Source organism: Dysidea avara, chromosome 3 (assembly GCF_963678975.1).
Source record: "Dysidea avara chromosome 3, odDysAvar1.4, whole genome shotgun sequence".
In the NCBI taxonomy this organism is placed as follows: domain Eukaryota; kingdom Metazoa; phylum Porifera; class Demospongiae; order Dictyoceratida; family Dysideidae; genus Dysidea; species Dysidea avara.
In genome coordinates this window covers 18918645-18941973 of record NC_089274.1, presented here as the reverse complement: position 1 = coordinate 18941973, position 23329 = coordinate 18918645, and the positions used below count along the sequence as shown (strand labels likewise).

Sequence of the window (23329 nt, the reverse complement as noted above, 5' to 3'; positions counted from 1 at the left end):
AGGCTTGCTATAGATTTTTTTTGGCTAGCCTTAATAGTTCACCAAGCCTACATAGGCTCACGTGCACTTAGAATAGACACCAATCCTAACAATGAAGGAAATGTAAATTTGCGGTAACGGAACACCATCCTACTTATATAACTCAATGTTCACAGTCTACGGCAGTACGAGAGCACTCATACCGACATGGACAGAACAACAAGTGGAAATCTTGTTCCGCATACTCTTCTGGATCAGTCTCTGAGAAACCAGAGTATTATTAGCTTGGACGGATTTAAATCACCCTCTCATCTTCCTTTCCACGGCTTTTCCGCAGAACAAGAAGTACTATACGAGCTCGCTGAAATAGTTCAACTAGATGGTGCAAAAGTAAGTAGCTAGCTATTTGCAAAGAAAGTACATAGCTAGTATGCCAAAACCTGGCCATGCAGAGTAGCCACTATTAATTAGCTAAGTGATTATGCCATGCATCCTTGGAGCATGGCTTCAGTTCACCCTGCCAGCTTCCTTGTTTAATTCAGGCTTGTGATAGCTAATCACTTTGAGTGCAGGTTCAACTCTGCATGCCTTTTGTGTATGAGCTCCACTAGTACATTTATGCAGCTGAACTGGTCATAGATCAGGAAGCCGCAATGAGTCAAAACTTGTTACATAGCAAAGTAGCTAGCTATTCTCTTTACACACACCATGCAAGTAGCAAGCATTATTAATTCATAGTTATGTGCGTGTTCCAATTTAGGCGGCTATCAATGGAGATTTACAAAGAGTCAAAGAAATTTTGAGGACCACGAAGAAGCACTCTTGTGACTACCTCATTGATCTAGCTACTGAAGATGAAGGCTACAATATGCTCCATTATGCTGTCTGCTACAAGAGGCTATCAATCATCCATTACCTTATTAACAATGGAGCCAGTGAGTTAATATTACATACCGACAGTGAAATGGATTCCTGTGTAACATAGCTAGTACAGCTTGCAGCCCATGCAAGTCAAATGTTATGTTTCATGGCATAGCTATAGTGTACTATAGTGTTATACAGTATAATAGACAATGGTCACTTCTGTTCATGATTTTCAATTCACAAAAAAATGACTTCATTCATCATGATTGTTTAATAAGGTTACAAAACAATTATTGAAGATAAATTTGTGTCAGTATATAGCAGTATTGGTTAGATAAATTAAGCCCATAAATGTTCTCTTCTTGATATCAAATGTATCAATAATGAAATGTGAATTTGAGGTTATTTGTAAACAAGTGATTTTTCAACTGTAGAAATGGCCAAAATGTATTTGTAAGTTTCAACGGTTAAACTGGTTGTGAGTAGCATCTGAATGGCTGGTTTTTTGAAATGTCATACTTTTCATATAATTCTGTCATGCTATATGTACAGGTATTGTCACCCTCTAGCTCCGGCGTAATGTATGTATGCATGGTATAGCAAAACCATAGTCAGTGGTATAGCAAAACCATAGATATTAAATACTAATATCTATGGGATAATCTATACACCATATAGTAGGACACTTTTGAGGGAGGAATATTTTGCAGATGACATTTTGAGGGTTCGCTTTTCAGGATTTTCTATGCATTAACAACAATGTCAAGGCACATACTTCAAAGAAGAAAATTTTTGTTGATTGGAGTGAATCAGTGAAAAACGTGAAAATTTTCCCGCTATACAGTATGTAAAATAATAAGAGTTTCCGAAGGGAGTTTTTAAGCACTGCATGGACACACTGACAGGTAATTGACAAATGACAAAGAATTTTAGTGACTGTAGCAAGATATAAATCTTGAATTTTCAACCAAGTATAACACTGAGGAGGTATCACTGTTAATGCTAACATTTTATAGCATATAGGAGAAAGCTACATATAGCTATCTGCCTTTACTACACATTTCAATAGTCCTTTACCATCAACGGTAACATGACTAAAGTTTTGATCACTTGCACAGTGCTATGGATTCGTATTTCCTTGTTTCATTTCTAATATGTGTACTTCCTCAAAGTATCATAGGGTATTTTTGGATGTCTTAGAACTGCTGTAAACCATGCAGTAAGCACTTTCACTATGCATGATATACTGAACCAAACAAGTGGATTGCTACCATCTGGTGACTATGTTGATATAGAGGAAGAACACTACTTGCCTGTACTTTACGTTCCTTCACTGATATGTACATAGAATTCTGTGAACTATACGTATGTTGTACTTAAGTACACAAACATGCATTGGGTGCCAGTATCTATCATAAGCATCTTAAGACATATTTACAAGACAATACAGTATATGTACTATAATCTGATACCTAACTAAGTACAGTTGTCTTTTGGAGTTTCTTGAGTCTACATTAACAGGTTCTATTTTATTGCCAAAATAGTGTATAAAAACCTGAGTTTGAACACCAATATCACCAGAGAACAAACGGTGATGAAGTAACAGTTGAGGCATGCACCACAAACAGCCACATTATACTCCTACACTGCATTTTTATTGCAGTCAATGTATTTCCTATACACTATATACCTTATATGTAGCTGAGATATTATGGTTGAAATATCTTGGACTACAATAGAGTGTAATCATATCCTACAAATACATGCAATGTATAGCCGCTTTCAGTGTAACTTGTCAAGTATAGGAAATGGTCCATAACTATGGTAACAGAGACTTTCTAGTATACTAGTGTTGTTTCAGTTAACTGTAACTAAAACTAAAAGTACTTTTAGTAAGGTAAATCAAGACACACGATAGTGTGTCGTGCGGCCCAAGAAGCCGGCGCGCCACACCGTGAGTATATTAACAGGAAGAAAGAAAACGCAATTTTCACACCTATGTAGCTCTGTGATCCCTTATCCGATTGGAACCAAATTTGCTAGAGACGTGCCGCCCAGTTAGGGGAGTCTACATACCGAATTTGAAGAAAATCGGTCCAGCCATTTCCGAGATACGAGCAAACAAAATTTCGTTTTAATTTCTTCGTTTTTTACTTCTTCATCTTCTTCATTTCGTACACTTGGCAGAATTCGCCATAAAACACGAATGCGTGCTCGGATTGGGCTGAAATTTGGCACACTTAAAGGGCTCATTAAGGTGGATCCCCGTACCAACTTTGGTAAGAATCCGATGAACATTCACGGAGTTATTACCGATTATTTGCGTAAAATAAGGTCGAAGGTCTGTCACGCCTACAGGGTAAACCCCTTGGAGGAATCAGTTGAAACTTGATATGTAGATGGAGCAACCATCGTAGGAGTGCCTTTTTGTGGTTTGAAAGGGATCGGGATAAAGACCATGGAGATATGACACAAAACTCAACCTGTGTCAAAATTACGCGATTGATTTTTATGAATAAAAAAACTATTAGTTTTCGTGTCTACCAGGCAAACCGCTTAGAGCAATGAACTGAAAATCAGTATGTAGCTGGAATAATCATCATAGAAAGTTCTTGCAGTAGTACAGAAGAATCGGATTACAAATCACTGAGTTATGATTCGAAAGGCAACTACGTGCAGCAAATGCGAGATCGAGATACTCTAATAGAACAGTCACCCTAATAAAGCATTCAGCTGCATGTATAATTTACACAGTTATATTACATTGCAAGTTATTCTGTAGGGAATTCAGCTACAAACAAGTCACCCTGTAGTCAGATCAGCTAGAAGAAGGTACCTAATAGAGAATTCAGCTACAAACAAATTGCCCTGTAGAGAGATCAGCTAGAAGAAGTTACCTTGTAGAGAGTTCAGTTACAAAGAAACAATCATGCAAAGAGTTTAGCTGCAAACAAATCACCCAGTAGAAAGTTCCGCTATGAACAGATCACACTATAGAGAGTTCAGTTAGAAACAAGTCATCCTGTAGAGAGATCAGCTAGAAGAAGTCACATTGTAGAGAGTTCAGTTACAAAGAAACAATCATGCAAAGAGTTCAGCTACAAACAAATCACCCTGTAGAGAGTTCAGCTAGAAACAAGTCACCCTGTAGAGAGATCAGCTAGAAACAAGTCACCCTGTAGAGAGTTCAGCTAGAAGAAGTTACATTGTAGAGAGTTCAGCTACAAAGAAACTACCATGTAGAGAGTTCAGCTGCAAACAAATTGCCCTGTAGAGAATTCAGCTACAAACAAATCACCCTGTAGAAAGATCAGTTAGAAGAAGTTACCTTGTAGAGAGTTTAGCTACAAACAAATCACCCTGTAGAGAATTCAGCTACAAACAAATCACCCTGTAGAAAGATCATCTAGAAGAAGTTACCTTGTAGAGAGTTCAGCTACAAACAAATCACCCGTAGAGAGTTCAGCTAGAAACAAGTTACCCTGTAGAGAGTTCAGCTAGAAGAAGTTACATTGTAGAGAGTTCAGCTAAAAAGAAACTACCATGTAGAGAGTTCAGCTGCAAACAAATTGCCCTGTAGAGAATTCAGCTACAAACAAATCACCCTGTAGAAAGATCATCTAGAAGAAGTTACCTTGTAGAGAGTTCAGCTACAAACAAATCACCCTGTAGAGAGTTCAGCTAGAAACAAGTTACCCTGTAGAGAGTTCAGCTAGAAGAAGTTACATTGTAGAGAGTTCAGCTACAAAGAAACTACCATATAGAGAGTTCAGCTACAAACAAATTGCCCTGTAGAGACAAACAAATCACCCTGTAGAAAGATCAGCTAGAAGAAGTTACCTTGTAGAGAGTTCAGCTACAAACAAATCACCCTGTAGAGGGTTCAACTACAAACAAGTCACCCTGTAGAGAGTTCAGCTAGAAGAAGGTACATTGTAGAGAGTTCAGCTACAAACAAATCAACCTGTAGAGAGTTCAGCTAGAAACAAGTTACACTGTAGAGAGATCAGCTAGAAACAAGTCACCCTGTAGAGAGTTCAGCTAGAAGAAGTCACATTGTAGAGAGTTCAGCTACAAAGAAACTACCATGTAGAGAGTTCAGCTGCAAACAAATTGCCCTGTAGAGAATTCAGCTACAAACAAATCACCCTGTAGAAAGATCAGCTAGAAGAAGTTACCTTGTAGAGAGTTCAGCTACAAACAAATCACCCTGTAGAGAGTTCAGCTAGAAACAAGTTACCCTGTAGAGAGTTCAGCTAGAAGAAGTTACATTGTAGAGAGTTCAGCTACAAAGAAACTAGAGTTCTGCTGCAAACAAATTGCCCTGTAGAGACAAACAAATCACCCTGTAGAAAGATCAGCTAGAAGAAGTTACCTTGTAGAGAGTTCAGCTACAAACAAATCACCCTGTAGAGAGTTCAGCTACAAGCAAGTCATCCGGTAGAGAGATCAGCTAGAAGGATCACCTTGCAGAGAGGTCAGCTACAAAGAAATCATCCTGCTTCATCTTTTCTTCTGCCTGTAGTAAAGAAAAAATGACAGGTTAAAAAGCCCTAAAGCCAGCCATAGGCCGGCTTTGGGGTATACAAATACAAAAAGAAGTGAAATCTAATCCAAAACAGCCAAGCTGTAAAAAAAGAGTGTGGCCCTGAGAAAGGCTATGGTGAAAAAAGATGTGAAATCCAAGGTGGCGGCCAAGAAATGGCTGTGATGGTAGGTTAATGGTAAAAATTTTAATAACAACAATTCAGGTGAATTTGATGCCGCTTGGTCTTGGCACAAAATTCACCTGAATTGTCATTATTAAAATTTTTACCATTAACCTACCATCACAGCCATTTCTTGGCCGCCACCTTGGATTTCACATCTTTTTTCACCATAGCCTTTCTCAGGGCCGCACTCTTTTTTTACAGCTTGGCTGTTTTGGATTAGATATATTTAAGTTAACTAAAACTGTAACTAAAAACGAATGTATATAATCACTAAAACTATAACTATAACTAAAATCAAATCTATATTATTACTAAAACTAAAACTGCCAAGTTGATCTTATTATTAAAACTGTAACTGCTCGCTAAATGTATTTGATACTACTTCTAAAACTAAATGCAACTAAAATATCTATATCATATAGTTACGTACATACTATTAAATCTATAACTAATAAAAACTGTTTGACCAAAATTCACAAACTCAGTAATGTAGGTACTAGGTAGTAGTGATGGCCTATAGTATGCTAACCGTTTTTGTTAATGGTCACTGTAATTTAATGCTTTTAGCTAATGGCTACATTTATGCATACCTGCTTCAACAGCCCCTATTGAAAGAGTATTTTCTACAAGTGGGGAATCGACATCTGGCAAACGCAACAGATAGTAACTTGGAAAGGGAAGTTCTACTAAGAAAGAATAAGGAATACCTGTGACAGAGATTGCATCAAATGCACTGTATTAAGTGTTGTATTAATCTATATTATAAAAAAATTGACAGGTCTTGTAATTCAAAGATTTTGTATTACTAAGCTGGAAAAATGGTACTGAAATTATAACAAGAGTTTCATTCACATACAATATAGTCACTTGGTGCTTACTATTAAAACTAAACAAGGTTTTCTTATGCACAACTAAAACTATAACTAAAAGGTTTTCAGATACATAACTAAAACTGTGTCTAAAACTAAAAGGTTTTCAACTTTTTAACTAGAACTAGAACTAAAACATTTTCATGTATATAACTAAAACTGTAACTAAAACTAAAAGGTTTTCATGTTTTTAACTGTAACTAGAACTAGAACTAAAAGATTTTGATGTGCATAACTAAAACTGTAACTAAAACTAAAAGGTTTTCATGTTTTTAACTGTAACTATAACTAAAACTAAAACAACAAAGAGTGAATAACCATAACTAAATCAATAACTAAAAAGAATTAAGAAAGATTACTATAACTAAAACTAAAACTAAAATTATTGATGAAACTAGTTACAACTATAACTAAAACTAAAACTAAAACTCCATACTAAAACAACAGTATAGTATACACTTGTAAGTATTGACACTCACGTATCCTGTTTAATTCAATTAAAAAAAGAAAATAAGTGCAAAAACATATGCACATATACATAGCATCTTTAGTTGTACTGATATAACTATTGTGCAATTGTTTATCAGATACAGAGTGCACTACTAAAGATAACGACCATGATACTCCACTCATGCTAGCTATACGGTACTACGATTCCTACAGTGAAAAACATCGTCAGGCAGCTAACACACTTGAAAGGAGTGAAACCAGTAACCAGGTCATAGAGTTCCTATTGAAAAAGGCTAAAGTAAATGCTCACAATGCTTCAGGGACAACACCGCTTTCTTTGGCTGTGCAAAAACAGAAAGAAATTGTTGTAAAAATGCTACTAGAAAATCCTGAAATCGAAGTAAACAAACAAAATCATCAAGGGTATGTCCCTCTTCACTTTGCATGTGCTGATGAGAATACTAACATCATAACTATGCTGCTGGAGAAAGATGCAGATTTTATTTGTAAAACTGAGAAGGGGTTTATACCATTACATATTGTTTGTCGAAGAGGATCTGTGGGAGTCCTTGAGCACCTCATACAAAAGTGTCCAGAAGAAACCAGACAAAATATGCTGGAGGCAGAAGACAACTTGGGTAACACACCACTGCTGCTAGCAAAAGAGGCTTCAACTACTGAAGCATTTGACCTTCTCCAAACAACATACAAACTTGACATACACACCAAAAATAACAATGGAGATGGTATTTTTCACAAATTTTCCAAAGATGATGATGGAGTTTTAAATGCTCGACTGTTGGATGAAGATGAATGTGTGCTGATGTTGGGTGAAAGCAACCACAAAAGAGATACACCACTTCATGTGGCATGTCAATTGGGTCACTGGAAAAGTATTGTACTGTTCATTGAGAAGTATGTCACCTCATTGTAAATACTAATAGTGTCTTGTTTGGTGACAATAGCATAAAATTACCAGTCCTTGATTCCATATTGCGTATTATACTTATGAACAAGTCACATACAGAGTCAGAAACTAAATAGCATGCCAACAAAGACAAGTATTTTCCATACCCTTAGAAATTTTAATTGGCACTTTAAATGTAATAATTATTTGGTTCTAAGGAGATATGCGTACTTCTAAAGCAACTACTTCAGTAGAATGTATTTCAAACTTAGCATGTTCACATAGTGCATAGTTTCTACCCTTAGGAGGACATCCACACAAAATAACAATATTATATATACATTTTTACAATTGAACCTAGCTGCTGTATCGTGTATTCATTTCAGTAAGGCAATTTTTAGTTACGGTGCAGCATAATGTTACTGGATTTCACTCAGCATATATACTTTTAGGAAAAGCATAGTGGGTAGAAACCAATGGGTTACTAATAACTTTTCCACTAGGGGCTACTAAAAGCCTACATGCAGGAATTAGTCACACAACCTGAGATCCTGAATTTTCTGTGCCTCCAACAAATGAGACTTATAACCACATAAATAGGACAGGAAAAGAAAGAAATTAGGAAGACAAACTTTGTTTTTCATAATCCTCAAATCTCCATATGTCATTGCATGTGTTATATTTGAATGCATGGTATTATTATCACCTATGCGTTAAAGTTATATTCACCTGTACGTGATGTATACATATATCACCTGTGACATAAATATCTCTATAATGTACCCTATGAAATGTTGTTTGCACTTTTATACAGAGGTGCTAGTCATACAGTGAAGAATGTGGCTGGCAACACACCTCTAATGACAGCCATTATTGCTGGAAATGTAGAGGTCTTGCTGCATATGTTGAAGGCAATTGCAAAAGCTGAGCATGTATCAGTCAAAGACATTTTGTCACTGGATGCCAAAAATAATAAAAACATTTTTACATGGGCGATTGAAACAGATCACACGGTCCTAATTGATGTGAGTGCATCAGTTAAAATATTAAGGCGCTTTAACCATGTAAATCTCATTAGGCTGTGATTCAGGTAGACTTGAATCTTTCAACAGAAAATGACCCTGAAAGTGGAAAGTCGTTGCTACACATTGCAGCAGCCTCAGGAGCATTATCTATTATTAATGTAAGTCTGTGCTTGGCATGCATATATTCACCTGTAAACTAATATGTATCTTGTGGTTTTACTTTAGGTTCTGCTGTGTAACAAACATGTTGTAAAGCAACTTGAACATACTGACTGTGATGGGAGGACACCCCTAATGCTTGCTGCTCAAAATGGCCACTTAGAGTGAGCACTACGTGTCTCACTACGTGTCTCTGTGCACATGTGTGTGTGTGTGTGTACCATTTGTATAATCATTTCATGGATCCAACACACAAGAACTGTTGCAACATATATTATTATGCAAATTCCAATATGCTTATAATTTTTCTCCAAAATTTCATCTAATTGCCATCTCTTCTTTTCTGGCTGGATATGGTTCTTAACATAAAATATTTTGTTGTTTTGACAGCTTTAATATCTAGTACTAATAGTAGCACATGTGTTCATAGCTATGGGGAGACAGTGGACCGCTATATACTATCAGATGTTTTAAATGAGAAACAGGTCAAGAGTTGAGTTTCTAGCAAAAAGACCGACCAATTTTCCACAGCTGCAAAACACCCAAAATAAAAGTTATGGTTATTGTAGTTCTGATGAAGTATGCTCAGATCCAACAGTGCTTTATGTAAAGTGAAGATAAAAAGTGGTTATTATTGTCGTTGAATGTGTCAATCAAGTTGTGGTAAATTTAAGAGTGGGAGTGTGTGTAAAAGTCAAACTTTTGCATATGTAATTTGTACATATATGTACTCATTTCTTCACCTACACATGGCATTTGCAATATTCATGTACTTGTCTTGTATGAAGGTGTGTGAAAGCTTTGCACTGCCTTGAAAGTGCCACAGTGGACATGGACAGTACTGATGGTCATGTTGATAGTGACCTGAATTTAGTAGACAATGATGGGTACACTGCACTTCATCTTGCTTGTCTCAATGGACACTTACAGGTTGTGAATTATTTGTGTACAAGTGGGACTGAACTGGAAGCATGGTAAGTTTAAGATTTACTATATTGTAAAGAAAAAACTTGTAGCTAGTAGGGATTATTGTAATAAAATGTACTAAAACAAGGGAGCTACTCATCTGATGTGCAAAGTTAGTCCCTACTTTAGCTCATATTATCAGCATGGCTGTAATCTCTCTGCTTTTTATTATATCAATCTCTACTATATTATTTATACCCATTGATTTTTGTTAAATTGCATGACTGTATGTGTTTCAAATGCAAACTGGCAAGCAGTGTTACTATTTTGCTTAGTTTTCAGCTAATATCTGCTGTTACACAGTTTTATATACAACAAAAACTTCACAAAGCTTGTTTGTATTTAATCTGGTTACTTTGACTAATATGGACAAGCCTGCATGTTTTCATTGTAGTTACTTTACAGAAGTGCTACCACAAATTGATACCATTGTGTTCAAAGCAAAGAAAAATGAGACTTGAAGATGGACAAACGTTGGTCCACGATGTATCTATTATACACCAGAGGCACGTTAACTTAAAAAAGTCAAGTGTGTAGCATGAGCCATTATTGAGCTATGCTTGTTTGAAGGCATCAGTTAGTCAGTCAGTATATAGAAAATTCAAAAGTATGTAAAAAAATTTGGTAGGGAAATGCCAACTTTCGTGATCCTTGCTATTAAGTACTGCCATACCTAATTTATAGGATACATGTTTTAATAACTTATTTATAACACAACCACATGACAATTTTTAGTGAATGCGAAGATGGAACACCCCTAGCCTGTGCTGCTAGTCAGGGACATGTAAAGGTCATGAATTACTTGCTGTCACGAGATGTAGCAGTTAGTGGTGGTTATGGCAAAGTCCAAGTACGTAATTTATTAGCTAATGGTGGTATGTGATTTACTTGGGGAAATATTGTAGACTACACCATTGCTTTTAGCTTCAAAAAATGGACACGTAAAATGTGTACTACAATTGTTGCAACATCCTCACATTGATGTCACCCTTCAGAATAAAGATGGACATAACTGTTTAGCAGCAGCAGCTGATCGTGGCCACTTGTAAGCAACCTTTTGTTCATGTATCTGTTTTCATATAGCTATATATATATGGGCATAAGCAAACTGATGCAAGGAATTTAAAGTATGTTGGTCATTTATATGAATTACCAAATATATCCATTGTCCACATTGCCAAAATATACCCACTGTCCACATTTGCAACTGCATAATAATAGTCTGAAAGGTTAACATTCACTTCTGATAACTGTTATAAAACAGTGTGACCATTTTGTGCATGTCCATATTTCTATACAGACAAGCTGCACTAGCAATTGTGAACAGTTGTCACTGGCGAGAAGCACTCACTGGGTGCGATAAGTATGGATCAACACCACTGAGACTGCTTATAAAATATCTACCTGGTATGGCTGAACTTGATGGTTTTTGTTTATTGTATGCCACCTTATAGATGCTGCTGAAGTTGTGCTCTACAACTGCATCGAACGGGAAGAGAATGAGAGGGGACAAGACATTGCCTTCAAAATGCATTTTGAATATTTGGATGATTTTGAAGATCCCCCAGGAGGTGGCATACGCGGGTTCTACAATTCAATGTTTGGAGCTACTCCTGGCACAGGGACATTAGGACTCTACACACTACCAGAAGCAGTACAGTTGAATACTACAAGGACACTAAAACGTTTTGATAAAAACAATCATGTGTTACGCTGGATGGTAAACTCATTCACCCCATTAGCCACATTTTAATTATGTACTGTATAAATTCTGCCGTAGGTAAGATATGAGCGCACTAATTTACTTCAACACCCAGTCACTCATGAGTTGCTGTCTTACAAATGGAGGGCATATGCCATGCCTGCGTTTTTCGTCAACTTGGCCATCTACTTAGTGTTTTTGGGTTTTCTTACAGCATTTGTGGTTGTGTTGCCTATACCAAGGATAAATACTTGTGATGCAGGGGGACAGTGTGATGAAGGTACGTACCTACTCAATATTGTGCATACGTCATGTACTACTATACACAGAGTCTGACAGTGATCAAGTGTTTTTACGATTTGCTGCTACATTGTTGTTGGCCTATTGTGGTGTTCGCACTGTGACTGAAGTAGTAGAATTTATTAGCAGAGGAAGGCATTACTTGGGAGAAGCAGAGAATTACCTAGAAATACTACTAATTGCCAGTACTGTCACAGTTGCTGTTGTTGGACATGCAGAAAAGTGTTTCTGTCTAGAGAGTTATGCTTGGCAATTTGGTGCTTTAGCTGTATTCCTAGGATGGATTGATTTAGTGATGTATTTGAAGAAACTACCCATAACTGGCATTCCCATTAATATGCTCCAAGCTGTTATATGGACATTTTTGAAGTTGATTTATTTGCCAGCAATTTTAATTGTTGCTTTTGCATTGCCATTTTACATGTTGTTTGCCAGAGTAAGTTTTTATACATAATTCACTCTTAGTTTAGCATTTTTTCTTTCCTAGTCTGAGGTCGAAACTTCTTTTGACACAGCACCACTTTCTTTGATGAAATTATTAGTCATGTCTTCAGGAGAAATGGAGTATGAACAAGTGTTTCGGTTTAGAGATGGTCAAAACGATGCTCCACTTGGATCAATAAATTATCCACTTTTGTCCAATATCCTATGGGCAGTGTTTGTGATATTAATGCCAATATTGTTCCTCAACTTACTGGTTGGTTTTGATCATTGTTTAACGTTTTGTAACTTTGATGTCATCTGTGTGTATAGATTGGTCTTGCTGTTGGTGACACACAGAAGGTGGAGAATAAGGCTACGTTGACATATTTAAGTTTGCAGGTACATACTATAAACCACCTGATTTTAATTCCTATGGTAAATCTAACATGTGTTATATACAGGTCAGCTTAGCTTTAGAAGTTGAGGAAAAGCTACCATGGGTAAGGAGAAGACTAAAGAAACCCTTTCAAAGAATAGAAAAGAATCCCATCGTTCCATTCTATCAGAGATGGTACAGATCAGCTTATACTACACTATTCAGAAAGTCCTACAGACAAGTAGTAAAGGAAGTAAACCAACTAAATACTGAAGAAAAGTTGACTACTTTGCTCCAAGGAAAAGAGGTTTGTACTGAACCACCAGATGAAATCCTAATTTATTATGGATCACATATTAGGCACTGGAGCCAATTGATGATGTTAAAGCACAAGTTCTGCTTAACACAAATGCTGTGATGCAAATCAAAACCATAGTTGATCAGCTGGTTAAAGAATCTGCTGAAGCTAAGAAGAGAGATCAGGAGTTGCTGGGTGCTATTAAAGAGCTTAAACAAGATGTTAAGAAGAAGGTAACATCAGGATTTTCAGGACGTCGTCCTAGAGTATTGTCAGATAAAATACAAGAATATGTGGTTAAGTTTGAAGGGAAAAGTGAAGAAAGTGAAGCTTGAGTGTAGAAAACAATATATTGTGTTAATTGTAGTTTGTATAAGTGTGAAATAGTAGCATGCGCTACCTGTGTCATATACATCACATATATTTGCTGTGTATCAACTTGACTATAGCTACATAACTATACGCAATGCATAGATTAAAGATATAGTTGTGAATGATGGTTGTATTTAATAGTTACCAGGGATTAGATAAAATGTTTGTGATTGACTTGGAGGTTAGAAGGAATACTTTTAATTTATGTACCGATCTTACACATTATAATTGGTAGATTCTTTATATCTTATCATAGGTTGTACAGCACCTTGTCAAAGTGTAGGGACACAAATACATATCTGTTTCTTCCACACAGCTACAAAAAGATGGTAAAAGTTCAGTATAATAAACAAAAATGAAGGCTGATTTGTTATAGATTAAGAGGAAACACAGGTGCCTATTGATAAAATAATAACATTGACTAAATACTATTATATACGACCTCACTATAGCTATATACTGACAGGTCAGTATTCATTGTACCGTGTGTAGTGACAATGTGTCCTACTAAACCAATACTTTGCCGATATTTCTCCATTCAAGTGATATGACCCCACACAAGATCAAGAACAAATTTGTGGTGGTCTTTAGTTAAGTCATATTACAACTCACTGTGCAGTTACGATCATGTCCTGTGTAGTGTTTGTAGCCTTTATAGAGACCTAGCAAACTTTATGAAACAAATATTTGATTAGCAGCATTGTATTATTAATGAAAACAAGTTGTATGGCATACACAAGAGTTATAAAAATATATACACTGGTAGCTATTGGCAGAAGAAAATGACTGTAGTATGACTGAGTGAGTACATGTAACATTATAATGATAAAGACACATCTGATCATTCAGAACTTTTAGAAACCAATACAAAGCCATCGTCATCAAATTCCACATAGGATGTCAGTACTGACTGGCTGTTAACATATCGAAGTCTTCAGTATTCCTGACAATAGTAAACTTATAAGACCTACGGAATAAGAAACATCAGTATTAGGCCACCATCTGGTGTTATTTTAAGAACTGACCTTTTCCTAAATCTGAGTTGAAGTTTGTTGACTACCTTTTTTATGAGTAACACAACTAATACCAGCAGTGGCAGATAGTAGAATGGTACTAACATTGCTGCATGTTCACTGAGAGCGTTCACATTACCACAATCATCAACCAGTGACTCCTTAATATCACTTTCAGTCTTAAACACTGGATCCTGTATGTGTTGTATGAACTTCAGTGATGCACATTATCACACAAACCTCAAATCGATTTGTTGATGCGATACTGAGCAACAACAGAATGGTCACATGTGTAAACACCTCCAGAACATTAACATAGATTGTTTGAAATGGTTTAGTGTAAGCAATCACTGCCACACACACCATGGTGAATAACAACACTGGAGCCTGTTATACAAGGTTGACTTGAATGGCTGGTACTTGAGTATGTGCACATACATACTTACTAAATTACCAGGTAAGATGATTATGAAAATGAAAATAATGAATAAAATTCTTCTAAGTAATTCTACAGGTGCCCACCAACTGTGGTCCTCAGCATATGGAGCCTTTAGGAGTTTGGCCATAGAAAATGCCCAGTGTTTCTGTATCAGATATGTAAACATATAGGATGGCACCAATACACACATACCTTAATCTTCCTCATGACAACAGCTGTCACAAACACCATTATCAGAACACAGAATATCAACACAAGGATAGCTACAATTGCTAATGGAAGGTGTCCTCCAGTGAAACACGTCACTGTGTCATCAACATACCATCTCTATAAGTGCACATAGTATATAATGTGTTGTGTTTACATTGCATATTCATACACTACATACATATGCTTGTAATTACCAGTTGTAAGGTTGTAAATTTTGCACTCCAATAAAATGCACAGTTATGCATTATGTTGCTGTCAACAAAGTTCAAGTAATGTAAAGGATGTTAGCTACTGGCTCTGGTACACTATACCTCAACTGTTACCACACACACACACACGCACACACACACACACACACACACACACACACACACACACACACACACACACACACACACACACACACACACACACACACACACACACACACACACACACACACACACACACACACTACACCACACACACTACATTACACACAGGCAGCGTACCGGTCTCTTGGTCCCATCAGGGTCACTCAATAGTGGACAGTTGAGGATGGACACTGAAGTGTTCACCACATCAGTGTATAACAGTAGTATCAGTAGCCACAGTCCACTCCATGATAACCTCATGTTCTTAGCAATCTTAAACTTCCTGTTCAGTAGACATTGACTTGCTGAACATACAAAAATATGCTCACCTGTTAGCAGTGTACAGTACAACTGATATGATAACTGTCAACAGAAATGGAATATATCTGAAACTGTATGAGGCTAATGCAGTCATTCCAGGGTACAGACAGAAATCATATGGGAAGTAAAGGTTGGCAGCACTGCTGATGTAGTGTAACTATATTATTATGAAGAAACATACAGTGTGCTAACTTAATCTCACAGCTGACTTACATAATGTTGAGCTTTGTTAAATGTCACTGGGAAATATTGTGAAACTATTGGAATAACCTAAACAACAAACAAATAAATGGTATATACACAATCAAGTTTGTATGTTAAGTAAAGTCCACATTTTAATGAAAGAGCCAAATCAAATTTTCCTGTAATATACACTGGATATCATAAAAACATTATAATCTAAGCAAACTACAGCGCATTTTAAGGCAGTTTTACAATGGAGGTTGATTTATAATTTGCAATTTTTATAAAAATTTGGACTTCACACATAATACAGTAACAGTTTAGAAGATACACCTGTTGTAAACATCAACACACAATGCCTACCTGCAGGTAAAATATTATTGGATACAACCACATCGGCAGTGAAATGGAAAAGATTAAAATGACTGTTATCACCACTGCATCAATCACCACTAAAATCACATGACATAATACAAAATGTATATTGTATACTTATGCAGTTGTTGCATATGAACCAATAGCACAGGTTTTGCAATTTTATTTTTGGCACTTGGCTCTAATGATGGCAAAACTTTTAAGAAACCTATTTTAGTAGATTCACTATCTACTGACTTTTATGTCTCTAGCATTTAGTAACCTAATTTCGCTACTAGAAATGTTGTTTACTATTCAAAGTTTGTACTGCTGTGAACTATTGCGGGAAATATTATGGCTCATGAAACCATGAGTTTGGTGTTGGAAAGACTTTGTTTATCTACACCAGAAAGAGATTATGGAGGTATGTGAATTAATGATCAATCGTATTAAGACAAAGGAATGACACTTACATAGCAATGGTAAAAACAGTACATTAACATATCCACATGACTTTCACTTGTTGAGCAGTACACTGAAAGTGGATGATAATTCTGAGGTCTGTACTAGTGTGTATTCTTATGATGATGAGAATGATCAGTGTGTGTGTGATAGGGAAGGTAAATGACATAGCTACTGATTGACAAAACATCATCCTATGTTGTATTTCACTTAGGAGTGTTGTGTGGACAATGTACACATGACAAAGGAGTGAGATAGGAAACTGGCAATAATTAGAGGTTTCAGCACTTCTTGCAATTGGTATGGTTAGCTGTATACGTATCCATGTCTTTATAAGTGATTTATCTGGTACTACAGTGGTGGTAAGCACCCAAATCAGACCCCAGGCCACTGTACACATGACGGTTTTCATTGACAGGGATGTTAGAATAGGTTGTTTCATTCCAAGAGCAGCTATAGCACTCACGCATGCGCAATCACACTTTTCCTTTCATACAAAATTGCTGAAACCACTACATGTAGAGCACCAACTGATAGCCAAGTGTCTTCTACAGCACAAGGCAAGCTGTATTGTGTAATGGGTTGGATGATGTAATGCGGCAGTGCAATCCACTATGCATGACGAGTCTTTTGATCTAGTCAACTTTATTCAACTTCACTAGCAGCCTTACAAAGGCAGTAGTACTATGTAATTAGTTTGTTGATGGTTTGTTTGTAGTGACCACACAAACAAACTTTGAAAATGTGTTTTGCAAAATTGATGAGGTCATAAGTATTCACCGTTCAGTGTCAGCTGCAATGAGCTAGTCCTCTGGTGGTTTGTTAAATGAGATACTATTCACAAGGCACTGGATATTGCCATGAGTTAGTTCATTAAAATTCTTTAATACATGTGAGGCAACACCATGCATGTACATCACCTACTATAGTTGACCCAGTGACCTATATAATCTGAGTTTTCCAAACCACATTATACACTTAATACCTGTGCATGACATGTGGATTTACTCACTGCAGATTGTGTCCTAAGTGCCAGAACTTCAATGGTAAAGTGTTACATTAACAAATTATTCAATCTTGCTGTTCCCTTCACACTGGATGGCTGCACTGTTTGAGCAGTGGGATTAAATGCAAATGAGATGTCCTAGATATTGCAAAACAATTGGTTGGTGTGAACTGTTAGCATACATATCACCGTATAGCAGGAAAGCTTGACAGGAGCAAAGTTTGGTGAGTGAACGGTGCTTTGCCAAACTAAAATCCACCAAATTGTTTGTCCAACATAAATCTGTATTAGCTACTAACAAATTTGTTAAATATTTTTCTTGCCAAAATCCTATTGTGGCACAGTTTTCTCTTGCCAAACTTTCCAATTGCAGTGTATACTAAACTTACATTGTCATTTGAATTGTCCAAAATACGAAAACTTTCCGATGTCAGAAAATTTTGTTCATCATAAGGTGATATAGCTACTTGTAAGGTTTCTCCCGGATACCCTGTGACCTAAAAATGAAGTCACTACTGCACCATGACTGCCAGAAATGAACTGACATTACTACTGTGAACTATAAAATCAACAGCTGGTGTCTGTACAGCTAGTGACTGGTTTGACGAAGCCTCCACATTATGACCAGAATTGATGTTAAAGTTTCTTCTTTCATCACTGTATATAGTGTAAATTGTGACTCCATATCAAAACACAGAACATAATGTACCCATAAGTGACGAATGGCCATCGCAACACATCACTACTGTCAGTATAGAAGTATGGAGTTTCAAATGAATACCAAGAACACAGGTCCATCCTGTTAGCATATATTGCAGATCCTATAAGAGCTCTATTGCCTGTGAACTTCATAGAAACCTGTGGGTATATGCAAAACCAAAATAAAATTGCCAGTTTAGTAAAAGTGAAATACAGAGTTTACAGACCTTGTCCCAGGACACTGGTGGTATTAACGTGTCGCCATACTGGATAAAACACAATGGGTTGTAGTAATTCCTAGTAAAGAATGCTAACACAGTTCCTGTTTCAACCACAATAGCAGCACCCAACCTAGAACAACCATCACACAATGACACAATACATTACTACATATAATCTAGCAATCACACATACCCTCCTGTGTTGTTGGTAAACTCTAATTGTGCTCCACTGTTCAGTGTCATTTGACTGAAAGTCAACATGTACATTGCTCCACCATCAACACTTTCAGCATCATTGTTAGTGAATGCAACACTCCATAAAAGTCAAATTAAGCTCCAATTGCCTTTCATAAAAACACAATTTACTATTACTGGTTGTGTTACTTCAATAATACATTTCTTTTAAATAAGGAGTTTTTTTGGGAGAAAGTGCACCCTCTAACCCCACAGTGCACAATAGAGCCATTCACAATACTTTAACATATTGGTTTCTTGAAGCTAAACAACTCAGTGGTAAAATCCAAAGAGATGGGGACACAGCAGACCCTTGCATTCCTCCCCCAATCTTCCCCATCCTCAAACCAGAGAAGCATTTCATAAAAGATTGAGATACTCATAGTATGTATTGCTGTAGTAGGTATGCGTGATTGTATATGCATATTATGTAATCACATAGGAATCCACATGCTGTGGTATCTCATGATCATTAAATGGCGTAGCAGTGGTGAACAAACACTACAATACTCAAATAGAATAATCAGATTCTGTAATAGAACAGTCAACACATATAATCCTTCAAGTGTATACTGTACAAATTTCCTAGTAGGCTAAGTATGACACACTGTAAATGCATTAAACAGTGGCTGCACCACTGTTGTTGATCTCATTCAGAAAGCAACATTAATTGCTATTTTTGTACACTAAAACTACAATACAAACTATTGAAGTTTATAAAACGTCTATAGCTTCTGGGGGGTTGTTCCCTCCAGACCCCTTACTTTATACTGTCAATTACCCTGGTGCACCCCCACTTTACAAACCTTGGATCTGCCCCTGATTTTAAAATATATGTACACCTACACACAAACTTACACGGATTGCAGATCCTATATTTCCATTAAATGTAACATTGTTGAATTTCCCACTGTAGAAACGGAAATCGGCTATGCCACCACCACCACCAAAGTTGCCATCAAATATGCTATAAACAAACAACACTACATCTACAAATGATACCAATTTTGATATTACCAATTAACGAACTCCACTGGTTCATAGTGTTGCCTACTCTGGTAAGCATTGTACAAGGTCACAGCAACAGCACCACCATATTCTGTTGATGTGTTGTTGATGAATGTACAGTCTTGAAGTTTAACAAAGTTATCACTGTATCCATAAAATGAGGGGAATATATCTAAGCCACCACTAATGCGAGCTATGTTCCCTTCAAATGTGCAACCATATATAGTGCTGCAGAGAGTTGAGAATGGAGCTGTTTCAGCAAAATTTGAAAAATCCATAGCTCCTGAGCCAATTAGTGCCTGATTTCCTATGAATGTGTTATTTCCAAACATGTAAGTCTGATTGCCAAATGTTCCACCCACAAAACAGTACAGTCCATCTCCATAATTCGTAGCTAAGTTATTTATAAATACACTGTTATTGACTACCACATTTAGTGGGAAAGTGGCATAGCTAATCCACCACCTCTACCACTGTAAATGGCATATTCTATCAAGTTGGTTGTTGTTACAAACAAATCATCTGGAGGGTCTGCTCGGTTGTTGATAAACTCACAATTGGAGACAAAAACATTTGCACTGTTCAGCTGAGCCAGTTGAACATTGTATGCACTATGCAATAGACAAGCCACCACCATGACCTTGAAATGGTTTTCTGCCGAAGTAGCTGGTAGAGTTGTTATTGGTAAACTTGCAGTTTTTCAATGTGACATTTGGAGAGTTGAAAATGTTTAGTGCACCATGCTCGTGATTCCTAGAATTGCCACACAATACAAACAATGTGTATGTAAACAATACAACTTTACAGTAAGCTGGTCATCCTTACTTTTTATATGACTAGTCATTTATGTAATAATGCTTTCAGGGATAAAAATTAATGTTCTTGTTAAACAGTGGATAATGATACAACTATAAGCTTGGACGTGCAAGAAGCTTACCCACATCTGTCAGACAGAACCCAAAATATGACACATAACATTTTTCTATGCAATGACATCATTTTTTTTCTATGTAAAATCCTTAACAACCCAAATCCATCACAACTATTTCTGTACTGAACTTATCAGCTAATCATACAGTGAGGTAGTACTGTATATTAGGGATCATGGAGATTTGGGTTTTCCTAACCAAAAATTTCACCCAAAAACCAGCTTCACAACTCCATCCTGGCACCTTGGCAGTATTGGTTAGGTATAACCAAGCCCAAAAGTGCCTTCAGTACGATCCTAAAGGCTTCCAATAAATTGTTACAATTTTTTTTTTAATTATACAATGGAATTTTCTACTGACTAACTGCCAGTGACATGGCGGAGCCAGACTATGTTGCAAAGGGACTTCTTTTACTGTTTTTCATCTGTGGCGCTGTGTAACGGGCTGAACATAGCTGAAATCGAAGCATAATGGCCACTGTACTTTCGAAGCAATTTCAGTGATAGCTAGGGCACGCATTCAGATGAAACCATTAATTCTGGCACTATCCTTTCTTTTGATGCGGTATGCGTGGGTTCACCAGTCATAATAATGTTACAAAAAAAGTAAACAAACAAGTTAAAGGAAAAATTAGAAATTTTAAGTTCAATTAGGGATCACAGAAAAAAAAGTAGGGAAACAAGGGAGGTTGCCTACACCTCCAGACAGCTATACTAGTGAACATTTAATCCCTAATTCAGTCTTGGTCTTGGGTATAGACTGGATTAGGGATTAAATGTTCACTAGTATATCTGGAGGTGTAGGCAACCTCCCTTGTTTCTCTACCTTTTTTTTTCTATGATCCCTAATCAAACTTAAAATTTCTAATTTTTCCTTTAACTTGTTTGTTAAAGATTATCTAATCCAAAACAGCCAAGCTGTAAAAAAAGTGTGCGGCCCTCAGAAAGGCTATGGTGAAAAAAGATGTGAAATCCAAGGTGGCGGCCAAGAAATGGCTGTGATGGTAGGTTAATGGTAAAAATTTTAATAATGACAATTCAGGTAAATTTTGTGAAGCAGCACAAAAATTCACCTGAATTGTCGTTATTAAAATTTTTACCATTAACCTACCATCACAGCCATTTCTTGGCTGCCACCTTGGATTTCACATCTTTTTTCACCATAGCCTTTCTGAGGGCCGCACTCTTTTTTTACAGCTTGGCTGTTTTGGATTAGATTTCATTTCTTTTTGTATTTGTATACCCCAAACATAGGCCAGCTTTGGGACTTTTTTAAACTATGTTTTTTTTCTTTATTACAGGAAGAAGAAAAGATGAAGTAGATGTACTTTAAATATTTTATCAGTAAATGTACAAATTATATATATAATACATATGTGACCAGATTTGCGAAAAGGGGCCTTCCACACATCCAATTTGCCAACTTTGACAATTGATAACTTCAGTTGGAAAGAGCTATTGCCTTGAAATTTGGGCAGTGGTGATTTCTTTGCAGCTGAACTCTCTACATGATGGTTTCTTTGTAGCTGAACTCTCTACAAGGTAATTTCTTCTAGCTGATCTCTCTACAGGGAGATTTGTTTGTAGCTGAACTATCAGGTAACTTCTTCTAGCTGATCTCTCTACAGGGTAATTTGTTTGTAGCTGAATTCTGTACAGGTGATTTGTTTGCAGCTGAGCTCTTTACAAAATGGTTTCTTTGTAGCTGAACTCTCTACAAAGTAACTTCTTCTACCTGATCTTTCTACAGGGTGATTTGTTTGTAGCTGAATTATCTACAAGGTAATTTCTTCTAGCTGACCTCTCTACAGGGTGATTTATTTGTAGCTGAATTCTGTACAGGTGATTTGTTTGCAGCTGAGCTCTTTACAGAATGGTTTCTTTGTAGCTGAACTCTCTACAAGGTAACTTTTCTAGCTGATGTCTCTACAAGGTGACTAGTTTGTAGCTGAACTCTCTACATGGTGGTTTCTTTGTAACTGAACTTTCTACAAGGTGACTTCTTCTAACTGATCTTTCAATAGGGTGATTTGTTTGTAGCTTCACTCTCTACAAGGCAACTTCTTCTAGCTGATCTCTCTACAGGGAGATTTGTTTGTAGCTGAACTCTCTACAGGTGATTTGTTTGAAGCTGAACTTTCTAAATGATGGTTTCTTTGTAGCTGAACTCTCTACAAGTTAACTTCTTCTAGCTGATCTCTCTACAGGGTGATTTGTTTGTAGCTGAATTCTGTACAGGTGATTTGTTTGCAGCTGAGCTCTTTACAGAATGGTTTCTTTGTAGCTGAACTCTCTAAAAGGTAACTTCTTCTAACTGATCTTTCTACAGGGCAATTTGTTTCTGGCAGAATTTTCTACAGGGTGATTTCTTTGCAGCCGAACTCTCTACATCGTGGTTTCTTTGTAGCTGAACTCTCTACAAGGTAACTTCTTCTAGCTGATCTCTCTACAGGGTGATTTATTTGTAGCTGAATTCTGTAAAGGTGATTTGTTTGC

At 36.7% G+C, this 23329-nt stretch overlaps 2 protein-coding genes across 3 annotated transcripts; one reads left to right on the top strand and one right to left on the bottom strand.

Moving 5' to 3' along the window:
- Positions 1 to 125: 125 nt before the first annotated feature.
- LOC136249942 (transient receptor potential cation channel subfamily A member 1-like) lies at positions 126 to 13514 on the top strand. The gene is made up of 17 exons (XM_066042080.1): positions 126 to 369; positions 740 to 914; positions 7012 to 7789; positions 8596 to 8806; positions 8860 to 8964; positions 9032 to 9129; positions 9754 to 9939; positions 10667 to 10781; positions 10837 to 10976; positions 11232 to 11338; positions 11386 to 11651; positions 11712 to 11913; positions 11963 to 12369; positions 12421 to 12630; positions 12687 to 12755; positions 12818 to 13039; positions 13093 to 13514. The coding sequence occupies exons 1-17, from the start codon at positions 187 to 189 to the stop codon at positions 13363 to 13365; spliced, it is 3747 nt and encodes a 1248-aa protein (XP_065898152.1). The 5' UTR covers positions 126 to 186; the 3' UTR covers positions 13366 to 13514.
- A 583-nt stretch (positions 13515 to 14097) lies between these two features.
- Positions 14098 to 18488, bottom strand: LOC136249944 (uncharacterized). Of its 2 annotated transcripts, XM_066042083.1 has the most exons (13): positions 18453 to 18488; positions 18133 to 18400; positions 17750 to 17881; positions 16285 to 16373; positions 15952 to 16008; positions 15747 to 15895; positions 15556 to 15700; positions 15047 to 15181; positions 14862 to 14999; positions 14656 to 14802; positions 14521 to 14609; positions 14428 to 14462; positions 14098 to 14369 (listed from the first exon to the last, which is right to left on the bottom strand). In XM_066042083.1, coding segments are annotated over exons 3-12 (954 nt in total). In that variant the 5' UTR covers positions 17751 to 17881; positions 18133 to 18400; positions 18453 to 18488; the 3' UTR covers positions 14098 to 14369; positions 14428 to 14458. The 2 variants fall into 2 exon arrangements, with proteins under 2 accessions (XP_065898155.1, XP_065898154.1); XM_066042082.1 differs by having other exon boundaries at positions 14428 to 14609.
- Between the last annotated feature and the right edge of the window lie 4841 nt (positions 18489 to 23329).

Excerpts from the sequence above, each read along its gene's own strand:
- LOC136249944 (XM_066042082.1), bottom strand. Across the intron at positions 15,701-15,746 it reads GTACTGTACACTGCTAACAG|GAAGTTTAAGATTGCTAAGA; the intron begins GTGAGCATATTT and ends TCTACTGAACAG. Across the intron at positions 15,182-15,555 it reads CTGATGGGACCAAGAGACCG|AGATGGTATGTTGATGACAC; the intron begins GTACGCTGCCTG and ends GTGCACTTATAG.
- LOC136249942 (XM_066042080.1), top strand. The coding sequence starts at position 187 with ATGGACAGAACAACAAGTGGAAATCTTGTTCCGCATACTCTTCTGGAT. Across the intron at positions 370-739 it reads TTCAACTAGATGGTGCAAAA|GCGGCTATCAATGGAGATTT; the intron begins GTAAGTAGCTAG and ends GTTCCAATTTAG. Across the intron at positions 12,370-12,420 it reads TTTACATGTTGTTTGCCAGA|TCTGAGGTCGAAACTTCTTT; the intron begins GTAAGTTTTTAT and ends TTTCTTTCCTAG.